Source organism: Euleptes europaea, chromosome 11 (assembly GCF_029931775.1).
Source record: "Euleptes europaea isolate rEulEur1 chromosome 11, rEulEur1.hap1, whole genome shotgun sequence".
NCBI classification, from domain to species: Eukaryota; Metazoa; Chordata; class Lepidosauria; order Squamata; family Sphaerodactylidae; genus Euleptes; species Euleptes europaea.
The window spans coordinates 78,070,188-78,096,289 of record NC_079322.1 but is presented as its reverse complement, the minus strand read 5'-3'; the positions used below and the strand labels follow the sequence as shown (position 1 = coordinate 78,096,289).

Genomic DNA, 26,102 nt, shown 5'->3' with positions numbered 1-26,102 from the left:
CTGCTCTCTAGCCCCTTTCTCCCTTCACAGAGAGGAAGAGGAAGAAGAGTTGGTTTTTATATGCTGATTTTCTCTACCTTTTTAAAAAGGAGAATCTAACCAGCAGGAGCTCTGGCAAATGAGCCAAGATACTCGTTCGTTCTGTTCTGTTCCGGTAATCATCTTGCCATGCCAAAAGCAGTTATTCAAGCCACAAGTAACGACACCATGTTTGCATGTGCGCATTTGCTGCTTCCACAGCATGAAAAGCGCACACGGGCTGAATATCCAATAAGGGGTTTTCTGCAGAAACAAGCTAACAAGGAGTGACTCGGCCCAGATGGTGCTAAGTCGCTGAGCATCTTTCAGAATCAAACAAGCACTGTTGGAGGAAGGGCTGCACTAACTAGAGGACAGATTGTGAGCCCTTCCTTGGACGGGTCAGGCGGCTCTTCTTCTCCAGAAAGCCAAAAACGTCCAGCCATAAGATGTAGAGAAGCAAGACAGGAAGGCCTCTTCACCTCGCCAATACTGTACAGGTCCTTACGGTTGTTAGTAACGCAAGCAAAGGACTTTTGTTGCTGCTTTCCGAAGGGGAGAAGGTAGACTTTGGTCTGCTCATGTACTGTTGACCGGGGGGACCCTCCTGTGTCTGCCGGTTGCTGGGGTTCTTGCAGAGAACGCTGCACTGCGTAGATCTAGCAAGATGGTTGTTATGTTCTCGAGCACGAGGGAATGCGCAGGACCACTTAACGCACATTAGTGCTATCTAAACCGTTAAGAGGTCATGAGTATGCACCCTGGTATCTGACGAAGGGAGCTTTGACTCTTGAAAGATCCTACCCCGAAAATGTTGTCGGTCTCTACGGTGCTGCTGGACTCCACTCTGGCTGTCCTACTGCAGACCAACGTGGCCCCTGCCCTCTGAAACACTCTGGCTTTGTACCCTTAACATATATTGGTGGCCTCTGGGTATGCTAGTCAACCAGCGAGCCACGCAAGCCCTTGATCCCGGTATTGTCCACTTGCCAGGATCTCCTCCTGGCCAGCTACCGGAGAATGAGCTAGAACAGCCAGAGACATTTTCTTGGAAAGGCGGCCTTCCCCCGAGTCGTTCCGTGCCAGCCCTGAGAACGCCGTTGCCACTAACACTGTCTGCTTCGCCATCTCACGTGTTCATTTGCTTTCTCTCTCTCTCTTCCTCTGTCCCTTCCCTTTCCGAGCTTGTTCACACTTAATCCTCAGTCAGGTTGGAGTTCTAACACCGCTTGCTCTCCGTCCCTCTGTCTGCCGCACCGGAGCCCGGCTCCCACGAGAGAGTTCTAACCAGTCCTCTTTCCTTGTGTCGTTCTCTCCATCTCTGTGATGCTCCAGGTCCAGATAGTCTCCAAAAAAGCCAACTACAGCCACGTTCAGTCCAAGTGCGGGTCCAAGGACAATATTAAGCATGTCCCTGGAGGAGGGAACGTAAGTACCAAGGGCACTGGACAGCCGCCTCTCTACTAACTCCTTTTCCACTTTTCTTGTGCTAGTTTTGACTGTAGTGTGCGCTTTTCTCTGTGTGTGCATATATATGTGTGTGTTTGTGCGTGCGTGCTCTTTTTCTATATCAGAAAGGAGCAGGACATTTTTCTGAGAAGCCTCCCCCTTGGTCTTGGGACTGAACAGACAGAAAGAGACAAAGGCACTAAAGGGCAGGGGGACACCTTGAAACCTTGAAAAGGCTGCAGTACGGGGTGTTAAGCAGTCTGTGAGCTCGAGAAGGTGCACAGCTCCTTGGTGGGCCGTGAATCTGGACAAAAGACGGGGTCCTCTTCCGAAGAATTCCAAGATGAGAAGCGTTAGGTCTATCAGTGGCTACTAGCTGTGGTGACTAAGGGGAGCCTCCATGTTCAGAGGCAGTCAACCTCTGAATCCCAGTGCCAGGAGGAGGCATCAGGGGAAGGCCTCGGCCTCTGTGTCCTGTTGTTGGCCCTCCAGAGGAACTGGTTGTCTACTGTGTGAGACGGGATGCTGGACTTGATGGACCTTCACTTGTCTGATCCAGCAGGGCTGAGGTTCTTATCAGGGGATGGCCACGGCCTCTGTGCCCTGTTACTGGACCTCCAGAGGAACTGAGACAGTATGTTGGACTAGATGGACCCTCACTGGTCTGATCCAGCAGGGCTCTTCTGATGTTCTGATCAGGGGAAGGCCTCAGCCTCTGTGCCCTGTTGCTGGACCTCCAGGGGAACTGGCTGGCCACTGTGCAAGGCAGGATGCTGGGCTGGATGGATCCTCACTGGTCTGATCCAGCAGGGCTCTTCTGGTGTTCTTATGTTCTCAGCTGCTGTCTTCTTCCAGAGTCTTCCTCAGCTGGGGGTGGGTGCCTGTGTGGAATGGGACTGTTCTGGAGTGAGCTACGTTTTCCAGCACTCTCGCCCTCGCTTTGAAGGGTGACGGGGCCTGCTGGTGATTCACTGTCGAGGTGGAAGCCCACGTGCAGGGTTGGGCTTTAGCTTGTTGTATCTCAGGACTAGATGCTGTTAGGTCAGTATGTTTTCAGTGGGTGCTGATCAAAGCTCCAGGAAGCCCTTTTTGGCTTGCTGCTTCTGACCTGCGAGGCTGGCTACAGTCGAAGCACAGAACATTTTCTGGAGGCCCCGGAGGGCAGTTGATTTGGGGATGGTACAATGGATAGAGCGGTGGACTTAGGACCCTGGGTGACCCAGGTTCAAATCCCTGCTTCTACTGTGGAAGCTGGCTGGGTGAACTTGGGCCAGTCAGACTCTCTCAGCCCTGGTCTACCTCACAGGGTTGTTGTGAGGATAAAACAGAGGCAAGAATTATGTAAGCTGCTTTGGGTCCCCATTGGAAAGAAAGGCCGGGTATAAATGATGTAAATAAAATAAATTGTGGTGGGGTGTGTGTGTGTGAATGTATGAAGCTAATTTGGTTTCAGGGTTGTTGGCTCTGAACGGCAGTGGTGTTCACATTCTCCACCCAGCAGAATTCTGCCACCAATATGGAATATCAAGAGGAAAACCTTTGCCATTTCTTATTTTACATAATTCTGCAGTTCTGGTTTTGGTAGGTTCAGCAGTTTTGACCACTGAAGCCCCCCCCCCCACACACACACACACATTCAACAAACCTTATTTGAGAGACAGCGTAGTGTAGTGGTTAAGAGCAGTGGTTTGGAGCGGTGGAGTCTAATCTGGAGAACCGGGTTTGATTCCTCACTCCTCCACATAAGCGGCGGAGGCTAATCTGGTGAACCTGGTTGGTTTCCTCACTCCTCCACATGAAGCCAGCTGGGTCACCTTGGGCTAGTCACACTCTCTCGGCCCCACCTACCTCACAGGGTGTCTGTCGTGGGGAGGGGAAGGTGATTGTAAGCTGGTTTGATTCTCCCATAAGTGGTAGAGAAAGTCGGCATATAAAAACTAACTCTTCTTTTTTCTTTTGCTGGCTGAATGGGTCTTCCAGATTCCTTTTGTGCTGGTCAGCCGAACCTACGCTGTTAAATGACACTAATACTTCCAGAGAGTTTCTTGTTTCTTTTAAGCAGGGCAGGGGAGAAGTTCATCTGCAGATCTTCCCTGGGGATACAAGTGGACGACTCTGTGTTTTGTGGGAAGGGGGAGAGCAGGAGGGAAATTGGTTTGGCACCCGGTCGCCAGCACTTGTGCGCAGAATCCGTTCTGGCTACTGCAGCTGCTTCCCACTCCGTTTTGGATTTGGTTTAGCTGCTTCGCCGGAGCAGCAATGCTCTTGTGTCTGTAGATCCCCGTGGGTCGCTCTGTCCCTCATGCCGCTGGGATGTTGTTTCAGCAGATGTTCAGACCCTGTTGGACTGGGGTGACGGGAAGCAGAAGAAGCTCCATAATAATTACAGAAAACAATTTGTTCTTGCTGCTTCTCACGTTCCCTTTTATATGTAGAACCTTTCCTTTTTAGCTGCAGGCTCACTTTCTCTTTTCCTCCTCTCAATCAAAATAGTTGCAGAAGAAAGCCCTGTGCAGGGGTATGTTCTAGGTGACGCTTGGTAGGGGTACGTTCCAGGTTATGCGTAAAACCCTTTGTGCCACGGCAGTCCCTTTCTTTCCAACTTTGCTGTCTCCTTTTCCCTTCGGTGGCCTGTCCCGAGCTGCGGGGGCCCCCTCTGCCCTGTCTCTCCTCCCCTCCCCTCTCGCTGTCACCCACTTCTCATCATCTCGACCCGCAAACTGCAAACTGTTCACACGTGCAGAACGGAGAGTAAAGTGCTTATTATTTTCAGGTTCCAAATGCCCAAAGGCCAGCTTCGGGCACCCACTCCCAGCTGTCCACCGGCCCCAGGCCCAGCCAGGGCAGTGCCAATGTGAGTAGAACCCGCCAGTCGCCAACTTGGCCTTTGATGTGATGGAGTTTCGCCTTTCAATCAGTTTCATGTTCCCTCCCCTGGTTGGAGTTGGCACTCAATTGTTCTGCGGCATCCAGACCTTCTGGGGGCCTCTGTTTTTTTTTTTATTTCTAGTAAAGTCACTCCCAATTTTTTATTTTATTTTTTAAAAATTGGTTTCTATCCCGCCCCCCTCCCTTGCCACAGCAGGGCTCGGGCTGCGGACAACATATAGGATTAAAATCCGATAAATATATAAGTTCTTACAAGATGGCTCCCCCCAACCCCAAGAATCCAAAGGCTGGCAATTTTGTTGTGCAAAGGTGTTTGGTCCCTCTGCTGTCTGAGTGCCGTTCCTGCACCTGCTTAGAATCATAGAGTTGGAAGGGTCCATAGAGGCCATCTAGTCCAACCCCCTGCTTAATGCAGGATCAGCCTAGAGCATCCCCGACAAGTGCTTGTCCAGCCTCTGATGAAAGACTTCCAGGGAGGGGAAGCTCACCACCTCCCTAGGTAGCCGATTCCACTGTCCAACAACTCTTACTGTAAAAAACTTTTTACTAATATCCACCCACAATTTAAACCCAGTTTAAACTCCTGCCATACAGGAGGAGTTACAGCTGCTTCCAGACGCTGCGTGGACATAGCTAGGAGGGGAGGTTGACTCTCAGTCTGGGCAGGACAGCTGGTAGGGTTTGTTTTCTGAAGGAACCGAAGCAGCTTCCTTCATCCCTTCCAAAATATCTCCCGTACCTCCCTGTTGCTCCTGAGTTCCAAGAGAAGCATCGGTTTGGTGTTGAGTGGCAGAAGGACATCATTGAGGTTCTTGCCCCATCCAAGGGTGGGTTACCCTGAGTTGGAGGGAGGCAATTCGGGTGCTTGGTTTGCTGTCTTCTGCCGTTGTCCCGGCTGGCGGTGTTAAGGAATCAGAAGCCCTGGCCCATCCGTCTTGAACGGCAGGGGGCGGACTTTTCACTGGTTGGCAGCGTTTACGCCAGCTGGGCTCACCCAAGGATCGATCAGGCAGCCACAGGGTCTTTCTAGCCTTCGTAGTTTCAGGGAGAAGCTTAAATAAAGCTTAGGGTAGGGCTAGGCAGAGCACCCAGGGGGTCTTTGGGGGCCCTTGGTGGTTCCCCATCCCCTTGTTGCTTCTCATCCCAAGAGGTCATCTTCACCTCCACTCCCTTCCTGCCCTTCATTTTTCTTTCCCACTCTGCCCCCTTAAGTTCTTTGGAACTTGGAATGCATTATGCAGATGTGCATAATACATTCCTGGCACAGAATGTGGGTTTTATAAGTATGATGCTTATATATTATAAGGGCAGGGAGCTGTTAATGCTGAACACATGAAGCTGCCTTGTGCTGAATCAGACCAAGGGTCCATCAGGGTCAGCCAGCATGGTGTAGTGTTTAAGAGCAGTGGACTCTAATCCGGAGAACTGGATTCGATTCCCCACTCCTCCACATGAAGCCTGCTGGGTGACCTTGGGCCAGTCACAGTTCTTTCAAAATTCTCTCAGCCCCACCTACCTCACCTACCTGTTGTTTGGGGGTGGGGGAGAGAAGGTGATTGTAAGCCGTTTTGAGACTCCATTGGTCGAGAAAAACGGGATACAAAAAACAACTCTTCTTTGTCGGTATTGTCTACACAGACCGGCAACAGCTCTCCAGGGTCTCAGGCAGAAGTCTTCCACATCACCTACTTGCCTGGTCCCTTTAACTGGAGATGCTGCCGGGGATTGAACCTGGGACCTTCTGCATGCCGGGCAGATGCTGTCCCACTGAGCCACACCCCTCCCCATGACGTGGCGCATCCTTTTCAGCAAGAGGCCAGTCTTCTTTGGACGAAGCCAAGGCAGGGTAGAAGGGAGTCTCCATGACTAAGCAGGTGTCATCAGCACGCCCGGCACTCGTCTGATCTCTGTCGCTATTAGTATTATTATTTACGATAATAATAATACTGTAAAGTGTTTTTACAGCGTACTTTATAATGTCCAGTGCTCTTGCTAGGCCCAATTCTGTCCTCTATGGCCGCGCTCCCCTTCTGGGTCTCTGCAGGATGCTACCCTTGAGCTGCCTATGGGAGGGGGGGGCTTGGGAGAGCCGCGGCCCCTCTCTTGCACGAGCACCTCTTTCTTGTGAGTCTCTGGAGCCTCTTCAGCGCTAGCCATGCACCCGGGAGAGGGTGATGGGGTGGCCGTGGCGCAGCAGTGCTGGTGTTTTAAAACTCACGCAGAGCGGCGACGGGGCCCCTCCTTCCCGAGGCAGACTTGTTTCCTCTTTCTCCCACCGCCCTGCAGGTGCAGATCCTGAACAAGAAGGTCGACCTTTCCAAAGTGGCCTCCAAGTGCGGCTCGAAGGCGAATATCAAGCACAAGCCAGGTGAGAGAGAGAGAGAGAGCGGGCGTTGGGGTTCAGATGGAGGCTGTGAGCCAAGGGGACATGAGGACCATCTTCAAGTACTTGAAAGGGCTGTCATAGAGAGGAAGGTGCCGAGTTGTTTTCTGTTGCCCCAGAAGGTCAGACCAGAACCAACAGGTTGAAATTAAATCAAAAGAGTTTCCGTCTAGACATTAGGAAGAATATTGTCGAAGGCTTTCACGGTCAGAGTTCATTTTGTGGTCCCGCAGCATACAAACAAGGATAAAAGAACATGAAAGATACTGCAGACTTGGCCAACCTGAGAAATCAGCAGTGGCTGAACATGGACTGACACAAACAGGGCACAGGGTCTTATTGCAAGACACTGAAAGACTGGACAATTCTACCAACTATTTTGTCAGATTGCACAGAGAAGCCATTGAAATTCATAAACATCAGCACAACTTTAACAGAAAAGAGGAGAGTTTAAGAATGAATAAGGCTTGGCTTCCTGTTCTAAAAAACCTCCAGACTAACAAAGACAACATTCAACAATAGCCATGCAGATTAATTTTGGATTACACACATTAACAGATCACTTCAGGATACAATGGTTCCATATTAACATACCATACCATCATTAGCACATTATCTTGATACTTACAGGACAATGATTAGCACATTACTTTTGCAGGACAATACTCAGCTCAAACCCAACCCCTTTCTGACTATATATTACTCTTCCTACACCCTTGACACTGAGAGACACTGTCCTTCAGTGTTACTCCTCTGAAGATGCCTTCCACAGTTGCTGGCGAAACGTCAGGAAAGAACATTCCAAGACCACGGTTACACAGCCCGGATAACCTACAAGAACCAATTAGGAAGAATGTTTTAACAGTTAGAGCGGTTCCTCAGTGGAACAGGCTTCCTCGGGAGGTGGTGAGTTCTCCTTCCCTGGAGATTTTTAAGAAGAGGTTAGATGGCCATCTGTCAGCAATGCTGATTCTATGACCATATCAAGAGAGGGAGGGCACCTTGGCCATCTTCTGGGCATGGAGTAGGGGTCACTGGGTGTCTGTGGGGGCGAGGTAGTTGTGAGTTTCCTGCATAGTACAGGGGGTTGGACTAGATGACCCTGGTGGTCCCTCCCAACTCTATGATTCTATGATATTTCAATACCTTTGTATGCTGAGGACTTCTATATATTACAAGAGACTCTTACTGGAATAGTTGGATTCTTCTATTGGATGCTGAAACTGACACATTGTGATTACTGTATATAGCATTTTAGATTAGTTAGATGCTAGGATTTATGGTATCACAATTCTATATGTAATTATATGTTAATATAATTTATATATTATATTATATAACATATAAATTATATGTTAATATAATTTATAATATATAATAATAATATATGCTTGAATATATTTAACAGCCAGCAGAATGGCCAAAACCCCCACTTGGGTAATCTTGGTTCAGCAGCTGTCCAAGGCCACCTCTTAGAATCATAGAATTGGAAGGGACCACTAGGGTCATCTACTGCATTCCCCTGCACAACGCAGGAAATTCATAACTATCTCCTCCCCACCAGTGATCCCCCTACTCCATGACCCCCAGTGACCCCCTACTCCATGCCCAGAAGATGGGGCAGGGGAATCCTGCAGGATCCCTGTCCAATGTGACCTGGAGGAAAATTCCTTCCTGACCCCAAAGTGGCAATCGATTGGCATTACCCTGGGCACGTAAGGGGCCATGAGAGCCAAACACTTACGCAACCCTTCCTGCCCTCCCTCTCATGATCTGCCCAAGTTCACAGAATCAGCATTGCTAACAGATGGCCATCTATAGCCTCTGCTTAAAAATCTCCAAAGAAGGTTTCTACCTGAGATCTTGCAACTGGAGGTGCCAGCAGGGATTGAACCGGGCACCTTCTGCATGCAAGACACATCCGTTGCCACAGTTCAGCCCAACTTCATCCCCGCGGTGAGGAAGCAGGTTTTAGGAGGAAACCACCACCCCAAGCACCTGGCAGATAACTTCCCCCTTCCTTTGCTCGTTCCAGGGGGCGGAGACGTCAAGATTGAAAACCAGAAGTTGAACTTCAAGGAGAAGGCCCAGGCAAAAGTGGGCTCTCTGGACAACGTGGGCCACGTGCCAGCGGGGGGTGCTGTGAAGGTAGGTGTCGTAGGTGGCGCGGCTTCCCCACATTTCCCATGTGTGGCCACTTGTCCGTCCTGTCCTTCTCCTCTCTTTCTCATTGCCACCGCCATGTCCATGTTCACGGTGCCACACGAAGGAAGGGGCTGAGCAGAGCCTTGGGGCTGACCCCCATCTCTAAGGGTCTGTGAAGAGCAGAGAGCATGATCGGATACGCTGAGGGACCAAAGGGGGGCTGAATCCCCTTCTCCCCTCACCTCCTGTTTCCCCTCCCACTGACCTTTCTACCTACTGAGGCAGCACCAAGAACGATAATCTTGGGTGGGGGGAGGAGGGAGATCTAGCAGAACTAGGCAGAATTTTGGTGTATCTTGGTGTCATCAACAGATTGATGACTTCCCACTCCAAAGTTCGGGGGGGGGTCTTAGTCTAGGTTGTCCCTAGTTTCACTAAGATTGTTAGCACTTGTAATGAAGTTGTTGTAACCCGAATGGCCCAGGCTGGCCAGATCTTGGAAGCTAAGCAGGGTTGGCCCTGGTTCTTGCTTAGATGGGAGACCGCTAAGGAAGTCATCCAGGGTTGCTCTGCAGAGGCAGGCAATGGCAAACCACCTCGGTTCGCCCCTTGCATTGACCTAGATGACTCAAGCTAACCTGATCTCGTCAGATCTCAGAAGCTAAGCAGGGTTGGCCGTGTTTATTACTTGCACAGGAGACCCCCCCCCCCCACGGAAGTCCAAGGTTGCTCCGCAGAGGCAGGTGATGGCTGTGGGGAGAATTCTGCAAATTCTCTCCCTTGAGCTCTTTAATGTTTGGACTCCTCTGCCTGCTACTTACCAAGCAAAGCCAGAGAGTGTAATAGGAAACCACAAACCATGTTCTTAGGACAGTCTCAGACCACACACTCATAGCAGTAAAGCATATAGGTTTATTGAACTTACAAAGGTTGTGAGGCATGGAGAAGAATAATATTTAGACAGATTTAACAACACTCCACATAGAGACAGACAGACAGACAACAGTTAGCAAAGTACTTTGGGTCACTTCCAAAGAGAGAGACAGAGATGGCAACCATTCAATGGGTCTGTGGTCTCTCTGTGGAAGGACAAAGAAAGGATATTTGCACTGTCCTTTTTATAAGCTGGATCATCAGGAGAGGGTCTCAAATGACCCCTCCCTCTCACATTCTTTAGGAACTGAGTTTTCACAAATCATGACTAAAATTGTTTAGAAATACCTTGTTCCATAATAATTCTTTTAGTGTCCGGGTCTGTTAACTGATTGTCCATCAATGTTCCAAAACAATCTCCTCCCTTATCCCTTAAGTGGACAGATAATTTGTTGTCTGTTTTAATGACCTTAGTGTTATAAACATAAATTTGGAGCATCTGATGTGCTGTGGGTGATTAACTGCTAGCAATGCAAATCTCCGGTTACTTTCTAAGGTCAGGAACCCAATGGAAAAGTCAGCTAAAGGGGTGCTTTCTGAAAGCCTTAGCCAGGTTTCGTGTGACTATAGGTTATAATAATAAGGTATGCATGTGGTTATTTTTTTTAACCCAAACTCATTTAATATAAACTAATATATTTAATATGAACTAATGTTCAATACAAAAATTCTCACGACAATGGCAAACCACCTCTGCTCGTCTCATGGCTTGAAAACATGAAGTACTACAATAAGAGCACAATAAGAGTATGCTCACCTCTGTACCTAGGTCTCAACTTGCTGCACTCTCTCCCAATGTATTTTGGTTTTCTAACAATCCGGCGCTAACAGACGATTATTTATGTTGGCTAGACTAAATGCCATCCCATCAGGGGAGTTAATGGGTCGTTTAAATAGGGTGCCATATTGTGAGAGAGTATGTCCATGTGGCTCTGGCCAGATAGGCACTCTTCAGCATTCCTTGTTTAGCTGCAACCTGCTCAACAAAGCTACAGGCAGATGGATAAAGCCTTTTATCTAGGAATTGGATAATTTGAGGGTTCTTTTAGCAGGAGTGGCTTTTAATACTACTTGGCAGTTGCGAAGTTTTTATCTCAGTCAATCAAGTTTTAAAAAATTCTAATTTCCATATTGTTTAGAGACAGACAGACAGATCCTTTTTAATTTTGGTCTTAGTGTGACATTGTTCAGGGCCAAATTGGCCATACGACCAGTATCATTAAAGTAAGTAAAGTAACAAAAACCTTTCCTGGCAGCATTTCCTGCCCCCAGCAGTGTTGGCATCCCCTGTGTTCTTATAGTAGTGGGAACTGACTGGAGACAAGGGAAGGCCCACCAGGAGGCAGAGGCAGTAGTCTAGGCCAGAAGCTGAGAGCCTGAACCAGGGAGCTTCCAGAGAATGCGCTGTCCAGTCGAGCCGGGAGCCAGGCTGTCCCCTATTTGGCTCTGCGCACCCCTTCAGCTCCGTGGTACTCCCCTCTGTGTGTCAACCAGGGCGTCTCTGGCGAAGTCCCAGGTCGCCTTCTCGCACGTCTCCCGTCTCCCTCCATTCCACCCCCATCCTTGTATTGACGCCTCATTGTCCTCCCCTACCCCATTGTTTCATTGTAGACTGAGGGGGGCGAGGAGGCAGCCCCACAGATCGGAGCTGTGCCTGCGCCCATGCCAGGCAGCAGTGCCACACAGGAGAATGGCGTGGGGCAGGCCGCGCCCACTCAGGGCAGTGGTGACCAAATGGAAATTCAGAGCTTCGACACTCACATACAAGAAACAAGTAAGTGCTAGGTGTGTGTGTGCGTGTGTGTGTGTGTCTCTCTCTTTCCCCACGAGGCTTTTGGAGTGGGGTGGGGTGGGGAGGGGAGATCAGCCTGGGCACCGGTTATCCATGCTTTTCACCTGTGAAGTGGAAACCGAATCACGTGGGATCCTTCTGAGAGAGCCAACGTGGTGTAGTGGTTAAGAGCGGTGGTTGGGAGTGGTGGACTCTGATCTGGAGAACCAGGTTCGATTCCTCACTCCTCCACATGAGCAGTGGAGGCGAATCTGGTGAACTGGATTTGTTTCCCCACTCCTGCGCATGAATCCTGCTGAGTGACCTTGGGCTAGTCACAGCTCTCTTAGAGCTCTCTCAGCCCCACCTACCTCAGAGGGTGTCTATTGTCGGGAGGGGAGGGGAAGGGAAGGAGATTGAAAGCCGGTTTGATTCTTCCTTAAGTGGTAGAGAAAGTCGGCATATAAAAACCATCTCTTCTTCTTCTGGCTGTCTTGTGCTCAGTTTGTTAATGAAGCGACTCACCCCTTTTATTTTCCAGGCATCTAATGCTGCCATTCTGGTGTGTCGCCTTCCGCCCCCTCCTCCCCTCTCTCCCGCCCCCCTTGTGTCGCTGCAGATTGAGTCCCACAAGCTGCTGTTCCGTGAGAAGGCCACGGCCCGCACGGACCACGGAGCGGACGTCGTAGCCTCCAACCTCCCAGTTTTTTCCGGCGGCACCTCCCCTCGGCGCAGCACCTCCGCCAGCGAGAGCCTGGGCTCTGTTGCCTCCTTGCCACCGCCGCCGCCGGCTCCCCTCACGGAAGGGACGCCCGCCACCTTCTCTCAGCAAGGCTTGTGACTCTGCCCCCACCACCACCCTCCCCCTGCCCCCCACACACAAAGCTTGTCTCCCTTAACCCGGAGCCTGGCTTTTTAGCTGGACCGTGTGGGTGAGGTCCAGATTCACGGAGGGGGGGTCGCTCTTTTCAGCTGGACCAGCCTGGCTCCTCCGGGTGGGTCTCCCTTGGGTGCAGAAAAGAGCTGACCGAGTGTTTCCCCGGCCTGCCTCTTCCCCACTCTCTGTTTGGTGGTGGAGGCGGACGTGTGCAATTCTGAATGTACCCCGCAAAGAGCAGATTCCTCCGGACTGGCAGGGTTGGTGGCGGCTTCCCCTGAGCAGAGCCTGAGGCCAGGTGGGAGTTAAGGGGGGTAAGCTTTGCTGTCTTCCTTTCTCACATACTCTCTCTCATAAACACACACATGTGTGTGCGTGCGCACACAAACACACCCTTTGCGGTCTCGGCCGCTTCGCTTCCTGCTGCTTCCTATTTAATGCTGGGTCTCTGCTGTTCTCACACATAACTTCACTCTCTGTTGGAACTCTGAACTCTAACTCTCTTCCCCCTCTTTCCCCTTCTTTCCTTTCGTTGTGATAAAAAAAAAAAGAGAAGCGTTGTGGGTTCCCGTCCTGCCCCCACCCCACCCCTTTCCCCCTCGCCATAGGAGAATTACAAGCACCGTTAACCGCCGCCCCACCGCCACTGGCTTCTGATCAACATATCCAGGCATTTTAACTGTGTTCTTTTTATTTTTAATTTTCTTTTGTGTGGTGTTTATTTTTCTGTGTGTGTTTAAAATATGTTTGAAATAATGGAGCAAAATTTGCATTAAGCCATGTTAATTGAGAAAATGATCAAAGATGCGCCGGGGAGGGGGGGACCGGGGAGGGGCAACTGCCTCTTGCTGCAGCGGCGCGCAAGGGTTGGCTCAGGAAGGATCCATCGCGCACGACCCCGAGGACCTTGCATGGGAGGTCTGGATTCTCCCCCCCCCAAGGATCTAAGCATTGCTTCTGCAGAGTCAGCGAGGGGCAGGTATTTCTTCACTGTGGATTAGGCTCCGAAATGTGCATGTTAAGAGGGGGTGGTGAGGCATGGCGTTGTTTATGGGTAATGAGGTCGGTGGAGGGGCGGGGACAGGGGGGTCCTTCCCAGAAAGTCACTGAAAGTGAATGAGGGTCTGAAGAGGTCGAGTCCGTGTGGGGCAGAGCAGGGGTTCGGGCAATGTGCCAAGGAGAACAAGAGAAACCCCCCAAGCCTGTTGTCTTGGGGGGGGGGGCTGAACGGGGATTGTTTAGGATTGGAGCTCATTTTGCATTGCAAACGACACTAAATGAAATGAAATGTAAATAAAACTTTAAAATCGTGTGTTTTGTGAAGAGTCGTGGGAAATTTTAATTTAAATCTGAAAACCAAACTAAGGGAGGTAAAGGGGTGGGGATCCCCACAGGCAGACTTCCTGCATGGGACAGTCCGAGGGGGGTGGGAAGTTTTTTTTTGGGGGGGGAGTTGAAGAAGAAAACTCTTCTTCCCCTCGGTCAGGATGTTTTCCAGTGACAGTCACCCAGGCTCTGCATTCACACACAGACGCGTTGCACTTGTTGGGGGTTTTATATTGAAGTTTGCATGATTTCTAATAAAATGGCTTTTAAAACTGTAACAGGTTTTCTTTGCGTCAAACCGGTCTGCTAAATCTCCTAATCTCATCTTCCTCCTTGGAACATTCTAGAAACTTTCGATGAAGCAACTGCAGGTTCTTTTGCGCCAGGAGGGAGCTGCATCGTCCACCCTGTCTCCGCCTAGCCCCTGCCACCATCCTCCATATTCCCCGTTTGTTCTTGCCAATCCGCTGACCACCCCCAGCCAGTTAAAAGTTGCAGAAACTTCCCTTCTCGTGCCATCCCTGCCCTCCCAAGGTCGGGAATCCCCCAAGCTGTCATGCTCTGCCCGCCGGTCGCCCTGGCGTCCACATCTTGTTCCTTCTCCTTTCTGACCCGGCATTTCCTGTCACTTGGAAGGTAATCTGGCAGCATCCCAGTTTGCAAACCATAGAGGAGTCTGGGGCAGGAGAGCCTCGACCACCAGGACACCATCTTGGGCAGTGAGTTCATGGCAGCTCAGGACAGACGGCCCTGCCTCCTGCATGTGCCCATTTAAGCGAGCTGTGGGTGCAGCCAGCAGGACTTCCCCATAACCAGTAAGACTCACCCTTGTCTTGGCTTGAAGTATCACAGTGTCCTGGGTCAACCCAGTCATCTGCGAGTCCCCATTTCCTGGCAGGCTGGACCTGGCACTACCTGCATGCCCATTAGCCAACTGGCGCATTGTGAGTTGAAAAGGTCTGTGGCTGGCATGGCACCACGGCTGCCCCTGGGCTCTTGAGGGGTCTCCTGCAAGCTCGGGGCCAGGGCCTCCCCTCTCCCCTTGACTCTCGTCAGCATCCATCCTTGTGCCCGTGTCCCCCTTCCGACATCTGCCATTGTCCCTCGGCTCATGCTTCACGTGCGCTCCCTGAGTTCTTGAACACCAGCTTAGATCTTTCAGTCTGTCGACTTCACCCCTAGATCAATGGGGGGAGGTGATTTGTTTGGCTTCCCCATTTAATGGGGACACGTTCCTGAAGCAATAATGCACGCCTGTGCCCTGAAACGGGACCACCAGGCTGTCTTGGAACGGCAGGTGTGCTACGTGCCCTCTGGCAGAGAGAAGTCTCGTGGGGCGGGCGGTGGAAGCTGAAATACTCAGCACATAATCCTTGGGGGTCTGACAGCCGGCAGTCATACAATTCTGGCCCTCTGGTTCCTGTTTCGCCATCCCCTAACTAGAAGGGGGACTCGGTGAGTGATTTGGCTCTCGGCCGGCGGTCTCAGTTCCGCCATTTGCACCGCAGGCCGTGGCCCGACAGGCCCTGCCAGGGGTTTATCATCCGGGTTTGTCAGGCAGAGAAGTTTAAACGATGTTGCACTTTATCTTCTGCGATTACGTTTTTTAAAAGTGGTTAAGTGTCTTGTAAAAGGGTTACTAACTCCTCCTCCTTTTTTCCTGAACCAAATTATTCTTTGACTGCCACTGACAGCAGCCGGCCTGCAAACCCGCGCGGGTGCTCCTTCTGTCCACACAGTCCTGGCTGGCTGGCCTGGCGGGGGGGGGGGGAGGGGTTGCTTCTTTGTCGTACCGTGCCTGTGTTTAGCTTCAGATCCAGAGATGCTTTAGAGATTTTCTGGGGGGAAGGCCAGCTTAGCCCCAGCTTTGGTTTCTGGTAGGAATTTTTAACAATGCAATTTTAGATTTGAAAGCCGCTTGTAAATACTTCTGTTCCAGTACAGGTTGGTCTCTCCACCTCACTTGGAGGGATGGGAAGAAACATCGGGGGAGAGGAGCTGGTATTCTGTCTAAGGAATTTTGAGGAATATCGGTGGCTCTATATGTTCTATGGTGCAGGCTCAAAATGAATGCTCTAAATGGGGCCCGAGTCGGATGTTAAAGGTTTAGGTTTTGCATCCGCAGGCCCTGCAAGAACAAGGGCAGCTACAGTTGAAGGCAAAGCTCACAATGGCAAGTGGGAAATTTCAGGTGCCACAAGGAATAGCCACTGAGTCTCCAGGGAGCACAAATATACCTTTTGCACATACATCGTTGAACTAAACAGCACATCAGTTGCGCCTGGGAGAACGTCCCAGTGGACTAGGCCAGATGTTGACTCTTTGGTGTGAGTGGGGGGGGGCACCACTTGGGTTTTCTGCCCACTCTGGCTTGGGTTTTCTTCTTAGTCTGCGCTGTTTTTGTGGACAGGATGAGCAGAAACTGCCGCTCTTTGTATCGTGAGGAGTTCTTTCTCCCCTTTGGATTGAAGGGGTGCCCTTTGGAATAGCAGGTTTGTGCCGAAGGCCCAAAATTTAGAAGGTGTTTGGAAGATGCGTGATGAGATTTGGCAAGAGAGCTCCCACCCACACCGGGGCAGTGGTTAAACAAATTGCTCCCAGTGTAATGAGGAGATGGTTGCCAAGAGTTTGTAGGTTTCTTAGAGGGGTCAGAGATGCATTGAGGGAAGTGTGCGATGTTTTAAAGTTCCACCTCGTCATGCTGAATTAAAGATCAGAGAGAGCCAAACTGGGTAGTTTGTGGCAAGTCTGAGTAAATGGTGGCAGATATGTTGTGGCGATTGTGTGAACCGTCGGTATGCAACTTGCTAGCCAGCAGGTAATTGTAGCCTTGTTTGTGGAAGGCCAGGTGGGCATTGACGTCCGTGTTTTCCGGCTTGTATCCCAAGGAGACCTGGAGTTCCTTTGTAGCTGCTCAGGGGTTGCTCAGAGATCAGCAAAAGCAGGCAGGCGAGCTTCCCTGAAAGGCCGCCCCCTCTACCCTAGTTAATCTTTGTTGCAGTGTGCAGTTGCCCAAGAGTGTTGCGCGTATTCTGGCTTACCCAGTTGAAACTAGAGCGATAGCGGAGCCCACAGACTCGGACAGAGTGACTCGTGAACGGCATCAACTCCTTGCCTCAGAAGACGCCCTAGGAAGCTTGGGAAATCGCCGTGTCTGGGGGTATTGGTCAGTAACTGTTGCCTCAACTGGGGCCGAGGTGTGGCGCGAGCATGCTTCTTCATGGCCAGCCAGGTGGAGGTGACTGTCACACTGGTTCTGGCTCTGCTCCTGGAGAATCGCCTTGGGATGTTTGGATGGCGGGGGTGACAACAGGGGTGGGTGGAACCTTGTTGAGGGTGTGTGACATGGGTGGGGATGCAGCGTAGGATACGTAAGGGCCGGCGGAGTGCCTTTGAGCAGGCCCCTGGGACTGTCACCTAGGGCAGGCAGGCACACAGGCCACAGCATCGCCTATCAGTGGGGCGCACACAGAGGGGCGGGCACGGTTCCTCCTCTTTGGAATGAAAGGCCTGTGTGGGTTGGCCTTGGGCTGCTGTGCCCCCCCCGGGAGACCGGCCTGCACCCCTTTCTCCCCATCACCACGCACCAGTGATACTTGGTTCTTCTTTGGGGAGGGAGGAAGGGCAAAGACCAGGAAGGGGTTTAAGAGCAACAGCAGCTTCTTCACGGCTCAGCTTCGCAACATACGTTAGACCCCATCCCCTGCTCTGCCCCACCCCTTCCAAAGAGGGCATTTATATTCGCATTATCTTCCACCATGCTGCCACCCAGACGATTCTGAGCATTTTTTAGAGTAGCAAGAGCCCTGGGAGGAAAGGGGGTGCATGCTGGTGACTGCACAGGTGCTCGCCAGTTAGTGCTGATCGCAGCCAGTGTGACATGTATGTGTCTGTGGAGCAGCGGAGAGGCGGTCACCTGCTCTCTACCCTTCTTGAAATGCTTTATCTGTCTTCCGCCTGCATGTCCTTTGTGCTGCTTGGCCTTCGGTTGTACCTCTGGGTGGGGCTTGCGATGGGCTGTTTGCTCTTGGGACCCTGCGCTCGTCTGGGCAGAGTCACCTTGGCGGTCCCTGGTCATTGTCAGCTTGGCAACTCTGTCCATGTTTCCCAGCATTTCTCCTCTCACCCCAACCGTGTGGCAGGCAGAAGGCAAGATACGAAACATCAGAGGTGTTGGTGGTGATGCCACCGAGGTATGAGGGGCACTCTGCAAGCAAGAGGTGTGCATGGCGGACACTACCAGAGTTCCCCTTGGACCGTGATGTAGTGGAATCATGGGGAGTTGGGCCGTGGGGACTTCTTGGGCTTTATGGGACAGCAGCTGGGAGAGCCAGGGCAACTTCAGATCAGGCAGAATCCCACTTTCTGAACCCCCTCCTATGAAGGGCAAACTCCTAGGAGGTCTGCCTGGCGTTTTTCTTACAGGGGGTTGGGGAAACTTGTGTGTGCAGTCCTACATTGGGGTGTGGCCTGCCTCTTAGGGGTGTCGCTGGCTATCCAGGTTTCCTTCTGTAATCTCTCATCAGTGCTTTTCTGAGAACCTTTTTCCCCCCCTACCTCAAGCCACTTTTCTGTCTCTCTCTCTCTTTCTCTTTTTAAGCAGCGGTACAAAAAAATGGAGTGTGGCCTAGGGAAAGAGGAAGGGCCAACGTGGGCAGAAAGCTATTTACAGGCCTGAAATTTCTGACTTTGGAGAGCAGCCCGCCCGTCCTTTCCTCCTCCCGGCCAAATAGGAAGCGGGATACCAGGCGGACGGTGAAGGGCCGTTTCCACAGGGCTCTTTGTGTCGGTGGAGATGCGCAGAGGTCTCCCGCGCCAGATGCACATGAGCCCCCACACGGCAGTCTCTGTGCAGCAGTATTGAATTATGCCAGGGGGGGGGCACGGTTGATGGTTTAGGAGGGAGGGGAGGGTGGCCATAAGTGCATGGATGGCAGGGGTGTGGGCACGGGAACAGTGGGCAGGCAAACCTGCCCATGGCGGAGCGGGGGGAGCTCAGAGCCCCCCGCATTGCCACAACAAGGCTGGTTCGTATCTTGTGTGACGTCTTGCTTTGTTTCTTCCCTCTCCTGTTCTTGGACTTGTAATACTATGACTGTCTCCGTTAGCAACGTTTCTGGATTTGATGTTGTGATTCTTTTTACTTAATGTAAAGGGTTTAAATAAAGCTTCTAGATGTTCAACCTTCGCTCCCAGTTGGGTCTGAGTTCTTGTGCTTTTGCTTTTTCCATGTTCATCCCAGCCACCCACCCACCCCATTGTTACACTGGCCCCAATTCTGAGAACCTGTACCTTTGCTGTAATGTTCTTCGGTTCGGGGGGGGGGGGGAAGTAAAATAACTCCGGATGCCAAAATTTCAATGCGGGCATAAAGGCAAGTCCAACTAGCTCTGGTGCAAGTTCCAAGCTGTGGAGCTTCCTGGTAAATTAGGTTACATTTTTATGTTGATAAGCTCAGAGAAATTATGATAAATTTGGACACAGAAAGGATAGCCTTTGCTGGAATCTGAAAAATGAGGTGGTCTAGCCAGCATGTAGCGTAGGGGGTCACATGAAGCTGCCTTATATTGCCTTATATCAGACCCTTGTTCCATCAAAGTCAGTATTGTCTACTCAGACCGGCTGCGGCTCTCCAGGGTCTCAGGCGGAGGTCTTTCACATCACCTACTTGCCTGGTCCCTTTAACGAGATGCCGGGGATTGAACCTGGGGCCTTCTGCATGCCAAGCAGAGGCAATACCACTGAGCCACGGCCCCTCCACAACTTTTGGAGTCCCTAACTTTTTTGAACCTGCAAGCACCCTCAGCATTGTGACACAGTATGGTGGTCGCAGCAACACAATGGCTGCTGCAGGAGGTGGAGCCAGCCACAAAATGGCTGTCGCCGCTTACCTTCAGTCACACAGTGAAGATCTTTGTGGTGGCAACCTGCTGCCAAGGAAACATTTTTTAAAATCTCCAGTGGCCAGTCAGAAGCCGTGCTGGGCAAAAGCCTCACCTGGCCCTGCACACTTTCTCAAAACTCCTGGCAGGCACCAGGAAAGGTGTCGGCACCACACCACACACGGGCACCACGCCGGGGGGGGGGGGGGCATGCAGTAGAAAAATGGGAGAATCTTGTTCCGCAACAGTTTTTTTGGTTTTTTTTACATGCTGTGGAAGGCAGACATAATAAGAAGGAGAGTTGGTTTTTATACTCCGGTTTTCTCCACCTTCTTAAGGAGACTCAAACCGGCTTACAATCTCCTTCCCTTCCTCTCCCCACAACAGACACCTCGTGAGGTAGGTGGGGCTGAGAGAGTGAGGAGAGAACTGTGACTAGCCCAAGGTCACCCAGCTGGCTTCCTGTGGAGGAGTGGGGAATCCAACCCGGTTCTCCAGATTAGAGTCCGCTGCTCTCAACCGCGACACCACGCCTGCTCTCCCTCAGCCTGCCTGCAAAACAAATCAGCAAATCTACAGGAGACCCCAGGGACACCTTAGGAGTTTGTCTCCCCCACTATAACAAAGTTTCACCCAATTTACCGCCTGGAAAGCCAGCCAGTTCTCATCACCCTTCTGATGGACCATTTGAGAGCTGACATCTCCAGATATGAGCAGGTCTGAATTCTGTGGCTTCCGCAGCAAGGAGCACAAAATAACGTTGATGTTGAGGAGCTGCTTCCTGCAGAGGCGTAGAGTCCGTCCTTGCAGGTAGCCTCGGCTCAGCTGCGGAAACAGGACGGCTGAGCTTGGCTTACAGGAGCCCGCCTCCCCACCCATGCCCACCCTCCTAGCACTATGGTTGGTAGCCGTGGTTTTTTTCTCCCCCTCCCCATTCATTGTTTTCTACAATGCCAGGGAGCGGGGTTGATTCAATGGAAGGCGGTTTCTTGCCTGCGCCACGCACACTGGCTATTGTAGCAGCTCGACCAAAATTCATTTTAAAATCCAGTTTTATTACTATTCTAGATTCAGTTATTACATATTGTTTTGATTTGGGTGTATATTTTTAACTTGTTGATAGCTGCTCTGAGCCCCACCTTGGCAGGGGGAAAGTGCAATATAAAACAATAAATACAGTTAACAAAAGCTTGACTAGCCCCAACTAGCCCCATCTCATCAGATCTCAGAAGCTAGGCAGGGTCGGCCCTGGTTAGGAATGGGAGACCACCAAGGAAGTCCAGCATTGCTGTACAGAGGCAGGCAATGGCAAACCACCTCTGGTCATCTCTTGCCCTGACCTGGATGGCCCAGGCTAGCCCGATCTCATCAGACCTCAGAAGCTTAGCAGGGTTGGCCCTGGTTAGTACTTGTATGGGAGACCACCAAGGAAATCCAGGGTTGCTATACGGAGGCAGGCAATGGCAAACCATCTTCATTTGTCTTTTGCCTTGAAAACCCTACGGGGTCAACATAAGTCTGCTATGACTTGACAGCACTTTCCACCCCCGCTGACCCTCCTGCCCTGAATTGTCTACTCTGGCTAGCCACAGCTCTTTGGGATTGCAGGCAGAGAAGGGTCTTTCCCCACACTGAAGACCCTTTGACCAGAGATGCCAGGGACTGAACCATGTCACTTCTGCATGCAAAGGGGTGGAGGGTCTGCCTCTGAGCCGTAGGCCCTCTGCAAAGGCAGGCCAAGACGGGGGGAGGAAGAGAGAACCACATAAGCCACTGTGATCTCACTGGAGAGATGATGGGGAATAAAGAGGCGCCAAATATAACGGGCGATGCCACCAGAAACACTCATAGTCAGTTGACGACATTAGGACGGCACACTGCCAATCTTTATTATCGTAAAGTACCTAAAACCACAAGGCACCAGACCAAAAATGTGAAAACAAGAGCTGACCCAGTCAGCAGAGGTGCAAAGGGAGGGCTGCCAACCCAGCTAAACATTTAAAATGGACTTTCTCAACCGGGAAGAACAACCTGACAGAGAAAACGGGACCACGCAGGAACCAGACAGACGAGTACAAATGAGTGAGGCAGCGGCGTGAGGAGAGCCCTTCATGGGGCTTCTAGTCATGGGGGGGAGGGGACTTTAGTGCTGGGAGAAACCCCTCCCTGGGGCCCCACAGGAGCAGGATACATGGGGCCATGCAAGCTCGGTTTTATTCCAGCTGCTGCTCTCGGCCACCTTTTCCCCAACTGATACTGGAGCAGCAAGCGGCTGTAGGAAGGTGACTTTCTTTGGGGAAACGGCATGCCGCCAGCTTTCTGCTACCGAGCGCTTTCGGCTCTAAGTTCCATGATGTTCTGGGGCTCGTCTGGGAGGCCCTGGGCCGAGTCCGTCCGCCCCTGCTCCGGGCTGTGTACGCGCAAGTGGTCCTTCAGCGACTTCTTCCGCCGGAAGGTCTTCCCGCACTCGGCGCAGGCGTAGGGCCGCTCCCCCGTGTGGGTGCGCTGGTGCTCCAGGAGGTGGTGCTTGCAGATGAAGTCCTTCCCGCACTCCGTGCAGTGGTACGGCCTCTCGCCTGTGTGGAGCCGCAGGTGGGGGATGAGGTGCTGTTTCCGCACAAAGCCCTTCCCGCAGACGGGGCATTTGTAGGGCCTCTCTTTGGTGTGGATCATCTCGTGGCGGACAAGCTCCGAGGGGCAGCCAAAGGCGAACCCGCAGTAGGGGCACTCATAGCGCTTCTTCTTCTGGTGGTTCATCTGGTGGACCTGCAGGCTGAGCAGGAGGCTGAAGGTCTTCCCGCACTCCAAGCAGGCGTGGGGCCGGTCCATCGCCCTTTCGACAGCTGTGGTGGGAGAGCAGGGGTTGTTCCCGCCGGCTCTGCTCCCGGCGCAGGTGCTGTGAAGGGTGGAGAGGGGCTGGCTCTCGCCGATGGTGCCGTTGCAAATGGGGGCCACCGAACCACCCGGGAAGAACAGCAGGAGGGGCGGGTTGGCTGGGTCTTCTCGTTGGTGGTCCTCAATAGGTAGCAGGTACCTGCCATTGGCTACAAGTGGGAAGAAGAGGAGGAAAAAGACGGGCCATTACTGAGGGGGTGCAGAAAGGTCTAGCGGCACCAAATCTTGAGGGCCAAGGAAGTCACCCTTTTAATTCCCTCCCTCTCCCATAATACTAGAACGCGGGGTCATCTGCTGAAGCTGGAGGGTGAGAGATTCAAAACAGATTAAGAGGAAGTATGTATTCACACAACGCATTGTCAAATTGTGGAATTGCCTGCCCCAGGATGTGGTGATGGCTGCCAACTTGGAAGGCTGTAACAGGAGAGTGGACATGTTCATGGAGGAGAGGGCTATTCATGGCTATTAGTCATGATGCATCCCTGTTCTCTTCAGGATTAGAGGAGCGTGCCTATTAGGTGCTTTGGAAAGATCACAGCTGTGTAGGTTGAGAGGCTGCGGCAAGGAGGAAGAGGAGTGTGTGAAATTGCTTCTCTCTGTTCCACAGATGTCCTGACCAGGATAGTTCTGGCTAGCCCGATCAAGGCTGCTAAGCAGGGTCGGCCATAGATAGTTCTTGGGTGGGAGACCACCGAGGAAGTCCAGGGTTGTTGCACAGAAGCAGGCAATGGCAAACCCTCTCTGAATGTCTCTTGACAACCCTACAGGGTCACCATAAGTCAACTGTGACTTGATGGCAAAAAAACCACACAAATGCAGCTCTGGATGCAGGATCTCAAGGGACACTGCAGAGCTGGAAAAAGTGCAGAAGAGGGCAACCAAGACAGAAAGGCTGGAGAGTCTGAGGCTTTTCCATTTAGAAAAGAGATGCCTAAGGGGGGACATGATAGAGGTTTATAAAATTATGCACAGGGTGGAGGAAGCTTTTTCTCCCTCTCCTATAATACTAGAACTTGGGTCACCAAATGAAATAGTTGACAAATAGGTACAGGGCAGACAAAAGGAAATACTACTTTGCTCAAGAAGTAGTTAAATTGTGGAATTCACTGCCAGCAGAGATGGCCACCAGCCTAGGTGGCTTTAAATGGGGGTTCGATAGATTCGTGGGGGAAGAGGTCCATCAATGGTGACTAGCCATGGTGACTGAAAGGAGCCTCCATGTAGAGGCAGAAAACCTCTGAAATTCCAGCGCTTGGAGGCAGCAGGGGAGGGCCTTGACCTCTATGACCTATTTCTTGGCCCTCTAGAGGAACCAGTTGGCCCCTGTGTGAGTTGGGATGCTGGACTAGATGGACCCTCACTGGTGTGATCCAGCAGGGCTCTTCCGAATGGGGTCAGACAGGGATGCAGGATTGGAGAGTTATGCAGGGAAACTGCCTTGAGAGCACAGATGGCTGGATTATCCCCTCTTCCGATTAGAATCAAATTGTAGTTTTTAAGAACTGAGAGCGGTGGAGTGCAAACGCAGGTTGGTTTGCAGCTGCCTTCTCCTAGGGCCGGTTTCTGAAACAATGCTGCAGAGTGTCCCACTGACAAGTCACCAATTCCCCGAAAATGTGCTTGTTTGTTCTTTAATGAAGTAATTCTGAAACCACTTTAATCGGCTCCTACAGCAGTTTCAGTTTTTTACTCACAAGAGTTTTGATGACCATCTCCACCCTCTTTTCCGCTGGGCTCCTCCTCTCGCTTGATCCAGGGAATCGAATCTGTTCTTGAACCAGAAGAATCTGTTTGGAAAGTAAAAGAGTGCCGATATTCTGCTAATGTGGGAGAACGTGAAAACCGATTGTCTGCCCCTTAAATTCAAATATTGTAGCTGGAAGCTGCTGTGGGGAACCCGAGTCCAGGAGCACAGCCACAAGTGGAACAGCAGGAACTGTTTCTGGATGCTACACCTTATATATTTACTTTTAGTCTGCCATTTGTGCTGAGGTCAAGGTGGATTACAGGATATAGCCCTAGAAAAGGGACCCCCACATGAACACATGAAGCTGCCTTCTACTGAATCAGACACTTGGTCCATCAAAGTCAGTATTGTCTACTCAGACTGGCAGAGGCTCTCCAGGGTCTCAGGCAGAGGTCTTTCACATCACCTACTCGCCTAGTCCCTTTAACTGGAGATGCCGGCGATTGAACCTGGGACCTTCTGCATGCCAAGCAGATGTTCTATCACTGAGCCACAGCCCCGCCTGAGGCCAACAGCCACCCTACACTTGTTTGACCAAGCCAGTTTATCCTACATGGATCGGGACCTGGAGCCCCTTCCCTACATGCATGGCTCCTTGGGGCTGCTGTCACAAACAGGATGTTAGACTGCAGAGGCTAGATTACCATCCGTCAGCAATGCTGATTCTATGACCTTAGGCAGGTCATGAGAGGGAGGGCATCATGGCCATCTTCTGGGCATGGAATAAGGATCATTGGGGGTGTGGGGGAAGGTAGTTGTGAATTTCCTGCATTGTGTAGGGGGCTGGACTAGATGATCCTGGTGGTACCTTCCAATTCTATGATTCTGTCCACATCCTTTTTGAAGTGGGGCCTCCAGAACTGCACACAATTCTCCAGGTCGTGTCCACCAACGGTCTGATCTATATGAAGATTTCCCAACTGGATCCGCGGCTCACCTGCTTTCTGTGCAACAGAGATGGTGTCAGTTTCTGGTTCCAAGTCTGTCTGGAAAGGCCTGCGGGATGGGACCCCTTCCCCATCGCTTGGTAAACTGTCCAATTTAGAAACAGTGTAGTCTAGGAGAGGAGAAAAGCATTGGAATTTCCATTTCTTTCACTGTATGTTGTGCATGCAAAAAAAAAAAAAAAGCCATAACGCACAGAAAGACCAAGGACAGAGCCTGCCTCTGGAATAGTCCTTGCATTAGAAAGAACAACCGCCCTGGATTCAGGTACACCAAGGGGAGAGGATGTGACCTTCGGCTTTGTGCCAAGGACAGGTTGGGTACTGCATGGTGCGTGAGAGGCAGAATCCCTGCCCCAAAAGCTTGACAGTTGCAGCTGGATGAATTTGGAAGGGGATGAACCTGAGAGGCAGCACAGACCAGCAACCCTGAAGGTGAGTGGAAGAAGCAGCTGATGCCCAGGTCACCCTGGGTAGTGGCAAAATGGTTGGGCACCCCATGGAGAATGAAACTTACACAATGGGACCACCTATGCAAGGTAGGGGTGTGCAGGGGAAATGCATTATTTATTTATTTAAAGGGACTTTGAGAGCCAGTGTGGTGTAGTGGTTAAGAACGGTGGTTTGGAGCAGTGGGCTCTGATCTGGAGAACCAGGTTTGATTCCCCACTCCTCCACATGAGCGGAGGAGGCAAGTCTGGTGAACTGGGTTGGTTTCCCCACTCCTACACGCAAAGCCAGCTTGATGACCTTGGGCTAGTCATAGCTCTCTCAGCCCCACCTACCTCACCGGGTATCTGTTGTGGGGAGGGGAAGGGAAGGTGATTGTAAGTCGATTTGATT

General features: G+C 51.4%; 2 protein-coding genes across 2 annotated transcripts in view; one reads left to right on the top strand and one right to left on the bottom strand.

Annotated features, from left to right (window-relative positions):
• Window positions 1-12,352, top strand: part of MAP4 (microtubule associated protein 4) — a 153,164-nt gene extending 140,812 nt beyond the window's left edge. Inside the window, 6 exon segments of the mRNA XM_056857164.1 lie at window positions 1,354-1,446; window positions 4,241-4,321; window positions 6,643-6,724; window positions 8,775-8,887; window positions 11,429-11,591; window positions 12,208-12,352. Of these exon segments, the coding sequence (XP_056713142.1) occupies window positions 1,354-1,446; window positions 4,241-4,321; window positions 6,643-6,724; window positions 8,775-8,887; window positions 11,429-11,591; window positions 12,208-12,212 (537 nt within the window). The 3' untranslated portion in view covers window positions 12,213-12,352.
• A 9,643-nt stretch (window positions 12,353-21,995) lies between these two features.
• LOC130484260 (zinc finger protein 250-like) lies at window positions 21,996-25,589 on the bottom strand. Its single transcript, XM_056857163.1, has 3 exons — window positions 25,532-25,589; window positions 25,253-25,372; window positions 21,996-22,717 (listed from the first exon to the last, which is right to left on the bottom strand). Exons 1-3 carry the CDS (start codon window positions 25,587-25,589, stop codon window positions 21,996-21,998), a joined length of 900 nt encoding a protein of 299 aa, XP_056713141.1.
• Window positions 25,590-26,102: the final 513 nt, after the last annotated feature.

Bases quoted from the DNA above. Each gene is read 5' to 3' on its own strand.
- LOC130484260 (XM_056857163.1), bottom strand. From the start codon at position 25,589: ATGCAGTACCCAACCTGTCCTTGGCACAAAGCCGAAGGTCACATCCTC. The intron at 25,373-25,531 runs GTACCTGAATCC...CTCCTCTCCTAG, and splicing joins TCACATCCTCTCCCCTTGGT to ACTACACTGTTTCTAAATTG. The intron at 22,718-25,252 runs GTGAGCCGCGGA...TCCCACTTGTAG, and splicing joins CTCTGTTGCACAGAAAGCAG to CCAATGGCAGGTACCTGCTA.